The sequence below is a fragment of the Schistocerca serialis genome, chromosome 1 (assembly GCF_023864345.2).
Source record: "Schistocerca serialis cubense isolate TAMUIC-IGC-003099 chromosome 1, iqSchSeri2.2, whole genome shotgun sequence".
Classification (NCBI taxonomy): domain Eukaryota; kingdom Metazoa; phylum Arthropoda; class Insecta; order Orthoptera; family Acrididae; genus Schistocerca; species Schistocerca serialis.
In genome coordinates, this window is record NC_064638.1 from 879,910,678 (window position 1) to 879,928,785 (window position 18,108).

General features: G+C 44.1%; 1 protein-coding gene across 1 annotated transcript in view; it reads right to left on the minus strand.

The window, feature by feature from the left end:
• The window catches only part of LOC126443737 (uncharacterized), a 448,679-nt gene that overhangs the window by 98,405 nt on the left and 332,166 nt on the right, over positions 1-18,108 (minus strand). The window contains exon 5 of the mRNA XM_050090959.1: positions 111-1,438. Within this exon, the coding sequence (XP_049946916.1) occupies positions 111-1,438 (1,328 nt within the window). The remainder of the gene's footprint in view (positions 1-110; positions 1,439-18,108) is intronic.

The following is an 18,108-nucleotide window of genomic DNA, read 5'->3' on the forward strand; positions in this document are numbered from 1 at the left end:
AAACTGAAAAAAATTCCTCTAGTGTAGTCAATGCATTTGAACACACAACTGTCTGGCTTCTCTTCAGTGGTACATTTGCTGACTTTACACGCCTTAGTTTCGACAAGTACCTTTTTGGAGGATGCTTGAATCTCCATTTTGAAACACTGCGGTGAGAAAATATGCTACTGGTATTACTTGAATGTGATGTAAAATCTGGTTGGCAACTTGCTATATTTGCATATTGTTCCAAACACTGATTATCCAGTAACACTTTGTCAGGTCTAGTGCTTGTAATAAATTCTACACTTTGTTTGGTTGGTCTGTCAAATGGCACTGGCCACATGGTTGGCAACTCTAATGGTGGTGCGAACTCCCACACTGTACTCCTTGGTACACTGAGCCTCTGACCGATACATGATATCTCATTTTCTGCACTGCTAGCCTCTTTGGAACGGTACGTGGCATCATTATATGATGTGAAACGAACTGTAGAATGGAAGCACTGTTGTTTACTAGGTAGTGCATCAGCACTTACACTGTTTTCATTGTCAGACTGAAGCACTTCCGAAGTTGAAATACTTGTGAAATGGGACAAAAAATTAGCATTGTGATCTGAGAAAAAAGGTTTCTCTTGGTTTTCGGAGTTAATAAATTTGAATTTGTTTACAAAGCTGTTTTCAAGGATTTTGGAATCTGTCACCCGGCTCCAAGGAGCACCAGAACTTTGTGCTGTACCTTCAGATACTGTCTGACTTTGCTCATCTGCATCAGGATCAGTACTAGAGCTCCTACTTTCAAGTTCTCCCATGGAATGGGAGTCAAAGTTACCCAAGTATTGTGTACTGCTCTCAGAAGAGGATTGTGGACTTAGGGGCACAGATGTGTAGGCACTTGATTCATCGCCTGTAGAAGACCTACGAATATTTGTGGTCAACAGTTCAGTGTTGAAGCTCAAGCGCTCTTTAGCTTTCTCAGAATGTGCAACAGAATGAGAACGCCTCCTCTTACTCTGCACTAACTGACCAATGTCTGCCGCTAAGTGGTACTTGAAGACAGCAGACCACGAAGGAGTCAAGAGTCTAGAGTCCTGCGAACGCTCCTCAGCAGGAGGTGGCAGTCGCGGCACCAGTGGCTGATTTGGAACAAGCTGTGTCGCTGTCATTGATGGAGGAAGAGGAGGGGCATCAAATTTGGGAGCCACAGGAGGTAGCTGTGGGTGCGCAGTGGGCCCCATCAGCTTGGCACGAACCGCAGAGGCCCTGCTAGTGCCCCGGCGGGTGCCCGGTCCTGATGGACGACGGCAGCCACGGCCTCTGCCTCGAGCCCGTCCTCGAGGCATCGACCACCAGAGGTCGTACTCACTGGGCAACCTGCTTCTTGGCAAACACCTCGATCTTAAGGAGCACCGTCGACTGACTTCTTCTTGTTGTGGTGTTTGAGATGGCTCCAGCTGCAGCTGTAAACACCCATTTCTCACATATGAAGGTAAAGACAGAGCTGCCATCTACCCGCAGACACGGGTCACTGGTCTTTGGGGTTAAATACAGCTAAGTCAAATCACTATGACCACCTCCTACATCATAACAACTTACCTCTATGTATAGCCCACAAAAATATTCACGTTGTGAGTTGGCAATGTGGCATCTGGAGAAGAGCTTATTGCACACACTTATATATGGCTAACATGTTCAATAAAACTGCACTGTATGGAGACATACGCTTATCAGACAAAATATTAGTCACCTACTTAAAGGAGCACACTGGGTGCTTTGGAACACTGTATATGGTGTAAAATTTGTGTGAGATGGTTAAGTGGCCCCCTAACCCCACTGATATACAAATCATGATAGTGAAGCAGGCCCATATTAACTATTTCCAAACAAACACTGCAAAGGTAACTGCTTGGAATGGACATTTCGAGTTTGGTATCTTGCAAAATGCCACTGCTCACAGCAGCACATATAGCTGCACTTGAAATTCATAAATCAACATGTCACCAATTTGGTAGCTCTTTGGAAACTTATCATCAATGAATGGCTTCTGCTGTATATGGCATACCTGAAGAAACTTTTAGACTTTCTTGCTGAAGTCTACATCTACGTGACTATTCTGCAATTCAGAATTAAGTGCCTGCCAGGTCAGTACAATGGCTACAGGCAGTGTTACACAGTATATTGGTATGAGGTCTCCTGGGAGTGACACATTTTTTGCCTGTTGTGCTTAGTTACTGCCTTCTGGGCCATATACGACACTACAGGCTAGCACTAAAAGATTGTGGTGTGGATGTTACGTCGTACTACAAGCACAGTGTAGAGCAGAGTAATAGGCAGAATCCTTACATATGCCCCCAGCACCTTTAGCACAAAATGACAAGTAACACTGCACATACAGCTGAGGCCGATGATGAAGGTTTTGTTGTAGAGTAGTGAATCTGAAAATAATGATTCCAGTCTTTCTCCACAACAATGCCATTTCATCATGACAAAGTGAGTGGAATAATTTTGAGCAGCTAAAAAAGTTATTCAGAGAAAACCAGTTGGGCCTTTCCAACAGATGTGAAGGTCAGTGGCGTAATGGGGAAATAGGAGGAGGGGGGCAACAAGGAGGGTCTATGACACTAGGGACACCACTTGGTGAGGGGCGCCAAATAATCTGCAAGACAAACTAGATTTATTACTAGAATAAATTCTATATATTGTATTACTGTATATGTTTCTGGAGGGTAGTGGTACCAATAAAGTGTTGTGCCCCGTGCGCCGGTATGGGACAGGGATGCAATAGTGCCGTGCCCTAGGTTCCAGTTTATGTTCGCTTTCTGAGTCACTACTACTCCACTAGGCCTCATTCTCCTCATCCGGTGATCTCTCCACTCACTACAGCACAAGTTAAATGATGATCTGAAACTGCGCAAATAAAACATAATGATTATTCAATATCTGCTTGAAGATGTTCCTGATGAATGGAAAGTGTTTTGGCTTTCGATGACGTGTTTTTGATAACTGACAGGAAACAGTTCCATTAGAATGGTAATGTACACAGGCGAAACCATTGATTTTTTTATCACCATAAAATTCAAAATAGTTACACGAAAGACTTCTCCATTAAGTCAAGTATCCGTTCAGATATGGTGAGTAGTAAGTATAAGACACTACAAGTTGCAATAACACTGACGTTGATGCGCTATTTTTTCATGTTCTTATTGATGTGTTTTCCTAAAAATCCAGAATGTGGAAGGTCTTGAATCAGTGTCCCAAGATATAACATTTCAACAACATAACAACCACAAACCAAGTGGTAAGACCTGGGAAGAATATTTTATAGGAAAATTATGTACCAATATTTAGTCAAGCCTTTCAACGCTGGTCCTTGACACCCAGGTTACCAAGATTTGTTTTACTGTGCCGCCTCCTGCAGAGTTACCTGAAACCCGAAGTCTAGACTTGCAAGCCTTCTAGAGTAGACAAATGGGAACTCATTATCACAAAGATATTGCAGCTTGAGTAAGAAGAAATGTTGATGCTTATATTGAAGAGTTTTAAGAAGGTACTCCAAACATTTATACATCAAGAATGACATCAAAGTTCCAACTAAATAAGAAAGTTAACTACTATAAACTTGAAATTGACATTTATGCTACATTATTCTGATTTAAAATGATCTTTTTGCATTTATTTTACTTCACATCGCCCCATATTTTCACCAGTTTGAAAGGAAGGAAGATCAGGTTTCAACATTTGATGACGACGAGATCACGAGACAAGATCGCAAGCATGGGTTGGAAGATTAAGTAATGAATTTGGCAGTGCCCTTTCGAAAGTGTCTTCCTGGAATTTGCCTTTATCAATTATGGGAAAAATCACAGAAAACGTAAAACTGATTCACCAGGAGGGGATCTGAAACCCCATCCTCTTAGTGCAGCCTCTTGCCACTACAGCACCTTGTTTGGACCCTGCAATTTGAGAAGGTGTGTATGCTCTTATGGCAAAAGCACATTACTGAGCAGAGAAGTGGAAATCAGTGTGGATGCCCACAAAACACAATACACCACTGGGGGTGCAAACGTCTTACACAGATGCATTTTGGTATAATCTTTCTCTCTGTCTCTCAGCGTATAGTGGATCAGGTCACGGTTTGAATGAGCCACAGTTTTGTCAGATATACCTAAAACAAAAGTTCAGTAAAGTTTGCAGAATGAGGGACCCTGATGCAAAAGAACAGTCACTGCATCTGTGATAAGTACTATCGGAACTAAAACCATATTAAAGGCAAACTGGTTATCTGTAATACATACTTGTAAATCATCGAGAAATGTTACCTCCTGGGATGACTGGGATGTAGTCAATAAAGCACAGTCAGGATAATTCAAGAGCTATACGAAGGGGATGTCTTGACCCCAATTTCAAAAGTAATCATTAATTGCTGAAAGTGAAGCGTACTGGCATAAGTCCACTGATGCTTTACAAGCACAGGCAGATGTCAATCAAGAGGTGTAAATCATACTGGATAATGACTTCATGGACTGTACTTGAGGCGCTGAGTGTCAGGTGAAAAAGTAAAGGATCATCTCTCTCCAACAACTGCAATGAGTGCACAATCTGCTGGCCATTGCGTAACACTCTACAAAACCCCGAGTGGAATTCTCTAAGGCCATCCATACTACTGAAAGATTATGAATACATCAAAGTGAACAGTATAGATCTATAAATGATGACTGCATTTCCCTAAACATATACACAATCTTTCACGAAAACAATGTAGTACGTATGAGTGCCTGACATTTCTGACAATGTTTAGAGGACCGTAATTACGGTTTCACGAATTTATCTGGTCCCCTGCCGACCCTGCTTGGTCACAACTGCGCATGCAGATTCATCTGCACCCTGCGTCTTGCATGGAACAGCTATAATAAAGTACTGTCCGAAAAAAGCTGTACAAATATTTAGACAGAGTTTGATAAAGAGTTCAAGGTGGCACAAGATTGGCAACTTGCTTTAGGTGTTGATTAATTTAAAATTGTGTACTTCATGAGGAGGGAAAAAGTGTAATTCTCCAACTATACAATATCAACTAGTCACAGCTGGAACTGGTCAACATGTACTAATACCCGGGTGTAACAATTTGCATTTATATGATCACATTGGCTCAGTTGTTGATAAAGCAGATGGTAGACATCGGTTCACTGGTAGAATTTAGGGAAATGCAATCAGTCTACAAATGAGATTCCCTACAAAACACTTGTGCAATCCACCCAAGAATATTGCTTGTACCAAACAGCACTAACAAGGGATATTGAATGTATATAATGAAGTGTAGCACTAATGGTCGCAGATTTGTTTGACTCATGTGAGACTGGCACAGAAATGTTGAAAAAACTGAACTGGCAGGTGTCTGAAGACAGACCCAAACTATCCCAAAAAAGCCTACTTACGAAGTTTCAAGCACCAGCTTTAAATGATATCTCTAGGAATATACTACAGCCACCTCTGAATCACTTCCAAAGGGATAAATCACTCTTCCTGTGAGCCATATATGAATGTAATGAAAAGAAGCCCATATTAACTGTTACACTCCTTCCACCACATCCTTCACGGTGCTTTGTTGAGCAGACATGTACATGTTTCCGATTTCGGTCTACACTAATTGGTGGCCATAATAATGTGACTCCACTGTACACTGAGGTGACAAAAGTCATGGTGTACTCAGATGATTCATGTGAAAGGGTTTCCGACGTGATTATGGTGCCATGATGGTACTTAACAGACTTTTGAATGCAGAATGATACCTGGAGCTAATTTATAGGGCATTCCATTTCGGAAATCGTTATGGAATCCAATATTCTGACGTTCACAGTGTCAAGAGCGTGCTGAGAAACCAAATTTCAGGCATTTTAGGCATTACCTCTCACCCCGGACAACGCAGTGGCTGATGGCCTTCATTTCATGACCAAGAGCAGCAGTGTTTGCATAGTTGTCAGTGCTAACAGACAACCAAAACTGTGTGAAATGACTGCAGATATCAATGTGGAAAGTACGACAAACGTTTATCAGTTAGGACAGTAGTGAAATTTGGCATTAACGGGCAATGGCAGCAGACGACCGACAGCGAGTGCCTTTGCTAACAGCACGACACTGCCTCCAGCGCCTCTCCTAGGCTCGCAACCGAATCGGTTGGACCCTAGAAGACTTGAACAAGTGTGGCCTGGTCAGATGAGGCCCAATTTCAGTTGCTAAGAGCTGACGGCAGAGTTCCGTTGTGGCGCAGAGCCCACGAAGCCATGGACCCAAGGACCCAAGTTGTCAACAAGGCACTGTGCAAGTTTTTAGTCGCTCCATAATGTTAATGGTTCTCTGGTCCAATTGAAGCTATCATTAGTTATGTTCGTTTTCTTGGAGATCATCTGCAGCTGTTCATGGGCTACATGTTACCACACAATGATGGAGTTTTTATGGATGACAATGCGCCATATCATCAGGTCACAATCCTTCATGACTGGTCTGAAGTATGTTCTGGACAATTCGACCAAATGATCTGGCCACCCAGATCGCCCGACATCAGGCCAATCGAACATTTATGGGACATCATCGAGAGGTAAGGTTGTACATAAAATCCTGCACTGGAAACACTTTCAAAATTATGGGCAGCTATGGAGGCAGGATGGCTCAATATTTCTGGAGGGAACTTCTAACAAATTTTCTGTCCATGCCATGTCAAGCTGCTGCATTAAGCCAGGCAAAAGAAGGTCCGACACGATATTTAGAGGTATCCCATGACTTTTGTCACCTCGGTATATAGGAACATATTGGTAACTTCAAACAAGAATGACGGCTGAGAGAGGAGGACAGCAAATGGTTCACAAGCGGGAAAGATGCGCATGATGTACAGGGATCTGTTTACTTAAATACACTAGTACTCATTCTTGTTGCTTTGCCATAGTCAGGTTAGTGAATGTTAAACTTTTCGCACTGTTTACAGTAAGTACAATGTTCATGTCAACTGCCTGAGGATGCCAGCAGAAATTAGGGGCCGTACTAATCAACATAACCATAAGATAAGCATAGCCGAGGCGTCATTCGCGTATCCATAAGTACCTAGTAGAAACGCAATCGGCCAAGGTTCCATTTCCAGCCCTCCCTGTATGTTGATAGTGACACATTTCCATGCCGTCTTCAACTTCGTAATGTTAGTATGTGAAAACAATTCCAAAATACATTAGATGGATCTTAGCACAAGCATATCTCCACAGAATGTATTAAAAGTAAAACTCCTAGATGTCCAAATATTCCTTGCTGTGTGTAAAAAAATGGACAAATGTTCAAAGATTTATTTTATTTGACTTAATGTATTTAATCTTTTGTGCTTCGCGTAGAAAAAAAAACACACTTCAAATCTGTGGTGTACATTTTTGTTAGTACATTGCTTTATCTCCCAAAGAAGCAGCAAAACCAAAATAACTAGTTGCTCGAATACTTGTTACACATACTGCAAGGAAACTAAACAGTGTTTGTCATAGCATTTTTTAAAGAGTCAAACAAATTATGTAGGAAACAGCTTCAAGTGTCTGATTGCTTTTCAAAGGAGTTAATGTTTAAAAATTTGTCATGCATGTGGGGGGGGGGGGATGTTAAGAATAGGCAGAAGTTGAAAATACCAATCAATCAATCAATCTCTTTATTCATCCGTTAACAATATAGATTGTATGGATGTAGTCAATTACAATACAGTTTATTATCTTTAATTTGTTTCAAAAACTTGGATAGTAAATACAAATATTTTTTATCAGTGTATATAAATAATATTACTTTTCCATATTCAGATATTCTTTAATGCTATAAAAAGTATGTGTTAGTAAAATTTGTTTAAGATCTACCTTGAATTTATGAAATTCTTTAATTTTCTTTATTGTAGAAGGCAATGCACTAAAAAGTATTTTGGGCTGGTAGGTTACACTTTTTTGGTAGAGTGCTCCTTTGTGGGTGTCTTTGCGAAAATCATCCCTGTTCCTTGTTTCATGATTTTCAACCAGATTATTAAATGTTGAAAACTCCTGGTGAGTTTTCAGAAAGCATACACATTCATAGATGTATAAGCTAAGAAGAGTTATTATTTTAAATTCTTTAAATATTTCCCTGCATGACACTCTGCAAGGAACCCCTTTCATTATTCTAGTAGCCCTTTTATGAAGTTTGAAAGCTTGTTATGCTGCACCTGTATTTCCCCACAATATCACAACATATCTAAGCAAACTGTTCATGTAAGCATAATAGGCACACAGCAATGATTTGGTGTTGCAACATTCCCGGTGCATTCTTAGCACATAGCAGCATTTACTTAATTTTTTACTCAAAACTTCTAGATGTTTTTCCCATCTCAAGTGTTCATCCATCCATATACTGAGGAATTTTGTGTATGGAGCTTGTGCAACAACATAGTTCCCTAACTCATTTTTTACTCTTCTTCTAGCTTTACTTTTAATATTACTGAAATGCAACAATACTGTTTTATCCTTATTTATGATCAAAGCATTATCACTAAACCATTTTCCTGTCTCATTTATTGTCCTAGAGACACACTGTTGTAGATCATCCTCAGTGTATCCTCTTATAAAAATGCTAGTTTCGTCAGCAAACATCACCATTTCTGCAACTGTCAGATGGTTTGGCAAATCGTTTATGTACACCAAGAACAATAGAGGGCCTAACACGGAACCCTGGGGCACACCATAGCTAGTTTTTTTGGAATCTGAAAGATACTCTTTGCCTTCATGACATGTCTATCAGAGAGATAGGACATGAACCATTTGAAAGCAAGTCCCCAGACCCCATAACATTCTAGTTTCATAAGCAATAAGTCATGGATGACTAAATCAAATGCTTTAGATAAATCTAAGAATATTCCACAGCTTAATTCGTTCTTGTCTAAGGCATTTAGAATCATTTTCATGAATTAGTAGACTGCCGTTTCTGTGGATCTGTTCTTTCTAAACCCATTTTGAGCATTAGCCAGTATTTTATTTTTATTCATCCAGTTTTAAGGTTCATTTTATTTTTCAGTAGTTAAAACACAACCGGTTTCGGGCTCTTACATGGCCATCATGCTGCTGTGACTCCAAGTAGAGGACGCGGTGTTTCATCAGCAAGCACGGAGCGCAGGGCTCCGCGGCGCTCAGAGTCACAGCACAAAGTTATATCTGATGATGGCCATGTAAGAGCCCGAAACCAGTCGTGTTTTAAATACTGAAAAATAAAAAGAACCTTACAACTGAAACGGCATTTTCAACCTCTGTTACAATGCTCAGTCGCGGTTGTTTCTCAGACAGGATTATTTGCATTAAGAAAAAGGTTGAAATTATGTTTAATGCTTGTCGCAATGAACTAAGTGCTCTCATTATCGAACACTGGATGAGTAAAATCTGGGTAATTTGTGCATCATTTTAAGCAAAAACAGGTTCTTCACGCAACTCTCTGTTTATGACGACATATCTACAGAACTTGTAAGCGTAACATCATTCTGCAGGTACATTCAGTTGTTTATGTAGGTAAGAGTCTGCAAATTGTGTTTCAAATAGAATTAGTGCTAAGGAAGTAATCAATTAAAACATCATGCACGATTCTGAAATTTTGAACAGTGGAAGTGTAGAAAGCGAGAAACTCTTTTCCTTTCATCATTTTATGGTGGGTTCCTACAGGAAAAAATTTTGGGAATGTCCGGGATTATACGTAAAGCACTCTCACTCTCAAATACCGCAAATGGACTAATATAGTCTGACTAGTTTGCTCACAGTGAGTCATGTTTAAAAGACAACAACGAATTTCTGAAATTTGCATTTCTTAAATCTTTTCACGTGGGCATAAAGTAAACCCTCCCCCCACCCCCGTTGGCAATACACCTTACTGAAATTGCACTGATAATGCTAAGAGAGTGCTAAAAGATGCTTCCAGATTCCAGACCTTACTTACGCATCAGAATATCTTTAAAATGTGTGTTGTTGATGTTAAGTCATCAACAAATAACGAATATTGATGATTTTTGCATAAAGTAATAAAGTAACTCTCTCCCCCTCCCCCTCGTAATGTGCGTTGGTATTGCTAGGGTTAATGAGTAGCCTGGATTATGAAAGGATTTTTAATTCTTAAATTGGGTCAATAATTATCTGAAATATTGAAAATAAAATTTTTGTAGGCAGGCATCCAGCAACGTGGACCGTGCCCCGGGTTAGGAATATCGTAATACACCAGTCAACCTGTGGTTCTTAAAAGAATCGAACTACCACGATTAAAACAGCTTTAGATTGGTTGATTGGTTGGTTTGGGATATAAAGGGACCAAACTACAGGGTCATCAGTCTCTTTATCCTGACGCAAACAAGGTTCAAGGTAAAACAACACCCAAATTTAATTTGTGGAATTAAAAAGGGGTAAAAGGAATGGGGAACCACACCGAAAGAGAAAACGAAAGAAAGGAACAAAAAAGGGGGAAAACGGAAACCACAAGGAAAAGTAGAGGGAAATATTAAAACCATAGAGCAGGTGGTCTGAGCTGGCTGATCACAAGAATAAAAGAGAATGAACCAGTCACTCTGAGACACACGAAAATGTCCAGCAAAAAGACAAGATGAACACACATAGGGAAAAGACGAACAACAAGGCAAACAAAATGCACAGAAATGATGACAGAGAGTGAAATCGGAGGGAGGGTGGAGGCCTCAGTGAGAAGGCCAGATGCCCACCTTTAGTTGGTACGATAAAACCCCCGCCTCAAGAATAAAACGTAAAACTAAATCTGCTGTTGAGGCATTGCCGCCCAATGCCATACGCAGGGAGCTGCGAAGGTTAAAAGTCTGCTGCAGAGTGGCTAAAATTGGGCGGTCCAACAAGATGTGGGCGATAGTCATAGGAGAGCCACAGCGACACCGTAGTCAGTCCTTGCAAAGGAGGAGGTGAGCATGCGTTAGCCACGTATGGTCGATGCAGAGCCGGCAAAGGACAACAGATTCCCTTCTAGTGCCTTGCATAGAGAACCGCCACACATTTGTTGTCTCCTTGGTAACACGGAGTTTATTTGGTGTTCTGAGGGTGCACCATTCAGTATCCCAGATCGTGAAAACTTTGTGGCGGAAGACCGATCTCAAATCGGTCTCCAGCAGGCCAATCTGCAGAGTTGGCTTACTGGTAGCCTGTTTGGCCAGGTGGTCAGTAAATGCATTGCCCAGTATCCTGACATGTCCTGGGGTCCGGATAAAGGTCACTGAACGTCCACTGTTCTTGAGGGCATAAAGAGACTCATGGGTGGTCATTGCTAAAGGATGACGAGGGAAGCACTGGTCGAAAACTTCTAGGCTGCTTAAGGAGTCACTACAGTTGACGAAGGACTCACGGGTGCAGGAGCGGATATGTTTAAGGGCGCGATGAATGGCTACCAACTCTGTAGTGAAAACACTGCAGCCATCCAGCAAGGGGCGCTGTTCAGTATGTCCAACGTGAGTGTAAGCGAAGCCAACAAGACTGTCGACCATTGATCCATCGGCGTAGACTATTTCTGAGCCCTGGAAATCGCTGAGAAGAGAGACATTCTCAGCAGAGGACCTCAGGTGGAACGGAGCCTTTTGGGCCTTGTGATAGGTCCAGGTGAAGCCGTGGCCGAGGAATGGACCATGGGGATGTACAGAAGTGGACCTGCAGGAAAGGTAGTCAGGGGAAAACGTCAAAATCATTAAGAAGCGACCGGAGACGGACAGCGAGGGGATTCCCAGTGCTGGACCGCCGTTGTGGGAGATGGATCGCCGTGTTACGAAAAATGAGACGGTAATTTGGATGCCAGGGCGAACTGTGAACGTGGGCGGTATAATTTGCGAGCAATAGTTGCCGCTGGAGCCGCAATGAAGGAATGCCAGCTTCCACAAGGAGGCTGTGCACAGGGCTCATTTGGAAGGCCCCCTTCACGAGGCGAACTCCACAGTGGTGGATAGGGTCCAGCAGACACAGTGCGCAGGGCGATGCTGAACCATACACCACGCTTCCATAGTCAATACGGGATTGTACGTGGGTTTTGTACAGCTGCAGCAGTGCAAAACGACCAGCACCCCAGTCAGTCTGGCTCAGGCATCGAATAATACTAAGGTGCCGCCAGCACTTGTACTTAAGCTGATGAAGATGGGGAAGCCAAGTTAAGTGGGCGTCGAATACCAGCCCCAAAAAGCGGCAAGTCTCCACTACATCTAGTAGTTGGTCATCGGGGTAAAGTTCTGGATAGGGATTGCAGTACGACGATGACAGAAGTGCATGACGCAAGTTTTGGCGGCCGAAAACTGAAAGCCTTGATTGAGGGCCGACGACTGTGCCTTCCGTACAGCTCCCTACAGCCAGCGTTCAGCCATAACAATAGAAGAGGAGTGTAGGAAATATAAAAATGGTCAGCATATAGGAGGGGAGAGACTGACGATCCTACTGCTAATGCGAAACCATTGGCGGCAATTAAAAAGAGTGGGGCACTCAGGACAGAACCCTGTGGGTCCCCATTCTCTTGTATATGGGGTGCACTGTGGGATGCACCAACGCGAACTCTGGAAGTGCAGAGCGACAAAAAGTTCTGTATAAAGATCAGGAGCAGGTCCCAGAGACCCTACTCATGCAGAGTAGCGAGGATGTGGTGTCGTCAAGGGGTATCATTGGCCTTCGTCAGGTCGAGAAAGACGGCAATAAGGTGCTGTCGCCAGGAAAAGGGCAATCGAATGGCAGATTCCAGGTGCACCAACTTGTCGATGGCTGAGCGTCCTTGGCGAAAACTGCCCCGGGATGAAGGCAGAAGGCCCTGAGACTCAAGAAGCGAACACAACCGCTGGCTCACCATACGTTCGAATAGCTTGCACAGAACGTTAGTTAGGCTGATAGAACGATAGCTATCAACATTTAGTGGGTTCTCAGCAGGCTTTAGCACTGAGACGATGATACTTTCCCACCACTGTGATGGGAATTCGCCATCGCTCCAGATGCAGTTGAAGACGGCAAGGAGGTGGCGCTGGGAACACGCTGACAAATGTTTCAGCATTTGCGAATGTATGCAGTATGGGCCATGGGATGTGTCAGGGCAGTCGGCAAGAGCACTGAGAAATTTCCACGCACTGAATGGAGCATTATATGGTTCACGGTGGCATGGAGCAAAAGAGAGGTGTTGTCTTTCCACCCACTGTTTGCGGAGACGAAAAGTGGGGTGATAATTCCCAGACTCAGCGATGTGAGCATAATGCTCAGCAAGACGCTCTGCGTTTATGTCTGTATCAGCAGATACAGCTCCATTTGTGGAAATTCCAGGGACACCTACAGATGTCTGACAGCCGTAGAGTCGGTGGAGCTTTGTCCAAACCTGGGAAGGGGAGGTTCGTGTTCCAATGGTGGAGACATAGCATTCCAAACACTCCTGCTTCCTTCGTCTGATGAGCAAGCGAACCTGGGCATGGAGCTGTTTGAAGGCAATGAGATTCCACAGGGACAGATGGCGCTTATGGTGTTTAGAGAGCCCACCTAAGCGATTTTTGGCGACCACCAAGGCACTGATTTCCGCCAGTAGCAACTGCAGGAACAAGGGATTGCAGATTCGGCTGCAACAATAATGGTATTAGTAATGGTGTGAATCACATCATCAATGGTGGCATGCAACGGAGATTCAACGGGGGTAGCGGATGTGAAAGTGTCCCAGTCAGCCTTGGGAAGAGTCCACCTGGGCAAGCGATGAGATGAGGGATGCAATGGAAGGGACAGGAACAGTGGAAAGTGTTCACTACCACACAAGTCGTCACGTGCACTCCAGTGGATATATGGGAAAAGGCCAGGACTGCAAACCGAGAGATCAGTGACTGAATATGTGCCATTACCACATTGAAATGTGTGGGGGCACTTGTATTTAGGAGGCAAAGGTCGAGTTGAGTTAGCAGGTCTTCAACATCTTTGCCATAGCCAGTGATCTTGGTTCCTCCCCACAAAGGGTTATCGGCATTAAAATCACCCAGAATGAGAAAATGTTGGGGGGGGTTGCCAAATAAGTGCAGCAAATACATGGGGCGGTGTGTCACCATCTGGAGGGAGGTAGATATTACATATGGTAATTTTCTGCATTGTCCTCACCCTGACAACCATAGCTTATAAAAGTGTTTGAAGGGGCACAGGTTCACTACAGGCAGAGGTAAGGACAAAAATGCAAACTCCACCTGACAGTCTGTCACAGGCAGGACGGTTTTTGTATTACCCCCAATAGCCATGAAGTGCGGGGGTCAAACCAGGTAGTTGATGAAACTCAGACAGGTGGGAGAAAAAACCGTTGCAGTTCCACTGGAAGATGACGCTATCTGGAATCAGAGAAGACATTTAGTGACCAAGGAGGCAGGGTATGTCGTAGCATCACCTGCCGCCACTGGTTGAGTATTTGTATCCGTCGCCATTGTAGATGAGGTGGCGATGAGAGCCAGGTCCTTGGGGGATGCTAAAATCTCCATCTCGTCCTCAAATGCAGGACTGGTGGGGAGTGGTGGTGTAAGGACCACTGAGGGTCCTGTTTCTTAGTAGAATTCTTCATTTGCTTGCTCTCCCGGTTCTTTGTAGGGGCTTGCTGGGAGGGCATCTCTGAAGTAGCTTCAGGAACGGTGGAAAATCGTGAAGCCCTTCGGCCAGCAGCTTGTGGCTCCTTCAGCCACTGGTAAGTGTTCACTGTGGCATTAATAGAGACCATGGGAGGGAGGGTCTCAAGGAGCCAGAGGAGGCTGGGAGGAGGGGACCGATGTCCCAGGCTTTTGGGGGGGTTGGTATTGCTCCTGAAGTAGGTGCTTTGAGAGCAACAGAAGAAGATATGCCCCCTACCACCAAGGGGCCGGATGTATTAGGGTGGCCCAGAGAGCCCACTGTATGTGGCAGGGAGTGTGGAAGTACTGGCACATGAGAGGGTGATGTTGACATTGCTGCAGCATATGTGGATGTCAACCAAATGGGGTGCAATCATTCAAATTTATGTTTAGCCTCTTGGTAAGTCAGCTGGTTCAGGATATTGTACTCCATAATTTTCCGCTCCTTTTGGAGTACTGTGCAGTCTGGCGAGCAGGAGAAGTCGTACTCTCCATAGCTGACACAAGTTCGCACATGGAGTATTTGGATACAGTGTACGTCCGCAGTCTCTACATGTGGTGTTGGAATTGCAGCGGGAAGACAAGTGTCCGAATTTCCAGCACTTAAAGCACCACATAGGGGGAGGGACGTAAGGTTCGACGTCACAGCGATAAACCATCACCTTGACCTTTTCAGGCAGTGACTCACCCTCAAAGGCCAAGATGAAGGCACCCATAGCAACCCTATTGCCTTTGGATGCCCTGTAGACACGCCAGATGAAATGAACATCCCACTGTTCTAAATTGGCGCGGAGCCCGTCGCCAGAAAAAATAAAAAATAATCCCCTGGACCATGTTGAGGCTTTTATGGGGTTGACGGAAATGGGAATATCACCCAGGTGGTCACAGGCGATTAACACACAGGACCGGGCAGGGGATGCTGTCTGTATGATGACTGCCCCACTTTTCATTTTTGACAGCGCAGCCACTTCCCCAAACTTATACTCGAGATATTCAACAAAAATTGAGGCTTCATAACTAGGAAGGAGTCTCCATCCGTTCTGCTGCAGACTAAATACCTTGGCGAATAAGGCTCTCTGTTGTCCATGGATCTACATTCGTCCAATGAAGTGACTAGGGAGGAGAACGATTTGGGGTCATACCTCTCAGCATTAAAGTCAACTTTTCCTTTTTTTAGAGACTGCTGGGGCCATTCCGTCCCCTGCAAAAGGTAACTTGGTCCGCTTCATTGCGGGTCATCTGCCCTGATGCCACCCACTCCGATCAGGGGCTGTCCCCATGGGCGTCACCCAGCCACAGCAAAGGCCATCTGGCATGATGGCTGTCGCTGGGAGTCCCGATGCCCCAAGAAGATGAGCATCTACTCCTTGGAATACGTGGGGAGTTCCCAGCTCAGGCATCAGCAGTGCAATCCCTGTGTTGTCAGGGGGCTTCCACCAAGTGGGTGAATGGCAGCTCAACCACAATGGACTGACTACCGTGCTGGACGTCGGGTGCCAAGAAATCCAATATTGTCATGGGGACACAAGAGGACGGGAGACAGTGGAAGAAAATGACGTACCCCAGAAGATGCCCTCCGCCCAAATAGTTGAATTGCACGTGGAGATACAAAGCCACGACAAGAAGAGGTGCAGGAGATATCCCAAATGGCCCGCACTTCTGTAGAATTTGGAAAGCAGAAGGTCAAATCATAAAATGAAGCTGACTCTTGAGATGCATGGCATATGTCAATGCGATATTCAAATTGTTCCCAGATTGCAGCGAGCATGTCTTGAGTTGCAGCTTCCACAGCTACAGCTATGCGTTGTCTCAATTCATTCACTGTTGTTGGTAACGGAGGCACATAAACGGAGTCTTTTACAAATCCCCACAAGAAAGAATCACATACAGTCATGTCCAGTGACCTTGAGGGCCAGTAATGTAAGGCTGAATCATTTGGTCCAGTGCGACCAATCCATCGTTCAGTAACCTTTGATTCAAAAATTCCCGCACTTCCAGATGCCTGTGCTACCTAGCGGGAACCATGTAAAACTTAAGAGTTTGTTCTTTCCGGTTTGTTCTTTCCAACAGTATGTTGTACACGCACATACACTACATGATCAAAAGTATCTGGACATCCCCAAAAACATATGTTTTTCATATTAGGTTCATTGTGGTGCCACCTACTGCCAGGTATTCCATATCAGCGACCTCAGAATTCATTAAGACATCGTGAGAAAGCAGAATGGGGTGCTCCGCAAAACTCACGGTGGTACGCGGAAGTCCGGTGAACTTCATCTACCAGCCTGTGTAGTGCCAACAGTAAAATTCGGAGGCAGTGGTGTTATGATGTGGTCGTGTGTTTCAAGGAGGGGGCTTGCACCCCTTGTTGTTTTGCGTGACACTATCACAGCACATGTCTACATTGATGTTTTAAGCACCTTCTTGCTTCCCACTGTTGAAGAGCAATTTGGGGATAGAGATTGCATCTTTCAACACAACTGAGCACCTGTTCATAATGCACGGCCTGTGGCGGAGTGGTTACACGATAATAACATCCCTGTAATGGACTGGCCTGCAGAGAGTCCTAACCTGAATCCTATAGAACATCTTTGGGATGTTTTGTAACGCCGACTTGTGCCATGCCTCACCGAGTGACATCGATACCTCACCTCAGTGCAGCACTCCGTGAAGAATGGGCTGCCATTCCCCAAGAAATCTTCCAGCACCTGATTGAACGTATGCCTGCGAGAGTGGAAGCTGTAATCAAGGCTAAGGGTGGGCCAACACCATATTGAATTCCAGCATTACCGATGGAGGGCGCCACGAACTTGTAAGTCATTTTCAGCCAGGTGTCCGGATACTTTTGATAACATAGTGTATCTCAGATAACATGATCGTTATGATAGTTTTAAATCGGATGATTCTTTCTGATACACCTTGTATTTTGACAATGTGTTTTCTTTGTCGGAAAACAATTTCCTACGCGAGTATTATGTCGAATATCTTTGGTTTACATTCGCTTTTGTTTTGTTTTTAGGTCGTTCGCAACATGCAGAAGGTAAAAGAGTATTCAGGAATATAAAAAATGCGGTAGCCGATGCCCTAGCCGGCCGAAGTGGCCGTGCGGTTAAAGGCGCTGCAGTCTGGAACCGCCAGACCGCTACGGTCGCAGGTTCGAATCCTGCCTCGGGCATGGATGTTTGTGATGTCCTTAGGTTAGTTAGGTTTAACTAGTTCTCAGTTCTAGGGGACTAATGACCTCAGCAGTTGAGTCCCATAGTGCTCAGAGCCATTTGAACCATTTGAACCGATGCCCCACAGCGAGGCAAGATGCAGGCAGATGTTGCTCAGGATTTTTGTCTGTCCAGACAAATTTTGAGTGTTTGGAATACGAAGAACGATTTACAGCGACCACAGATATAGACAAAAAGAACGGGAAGGCCCAGCAAAGTTACACTCCGAACTAAGAATTTCGTCAGGAGGATGTCAAAGGGCGACCTACAGAAGACTGCTGTTGAGATAAACAGAGAGCCACGT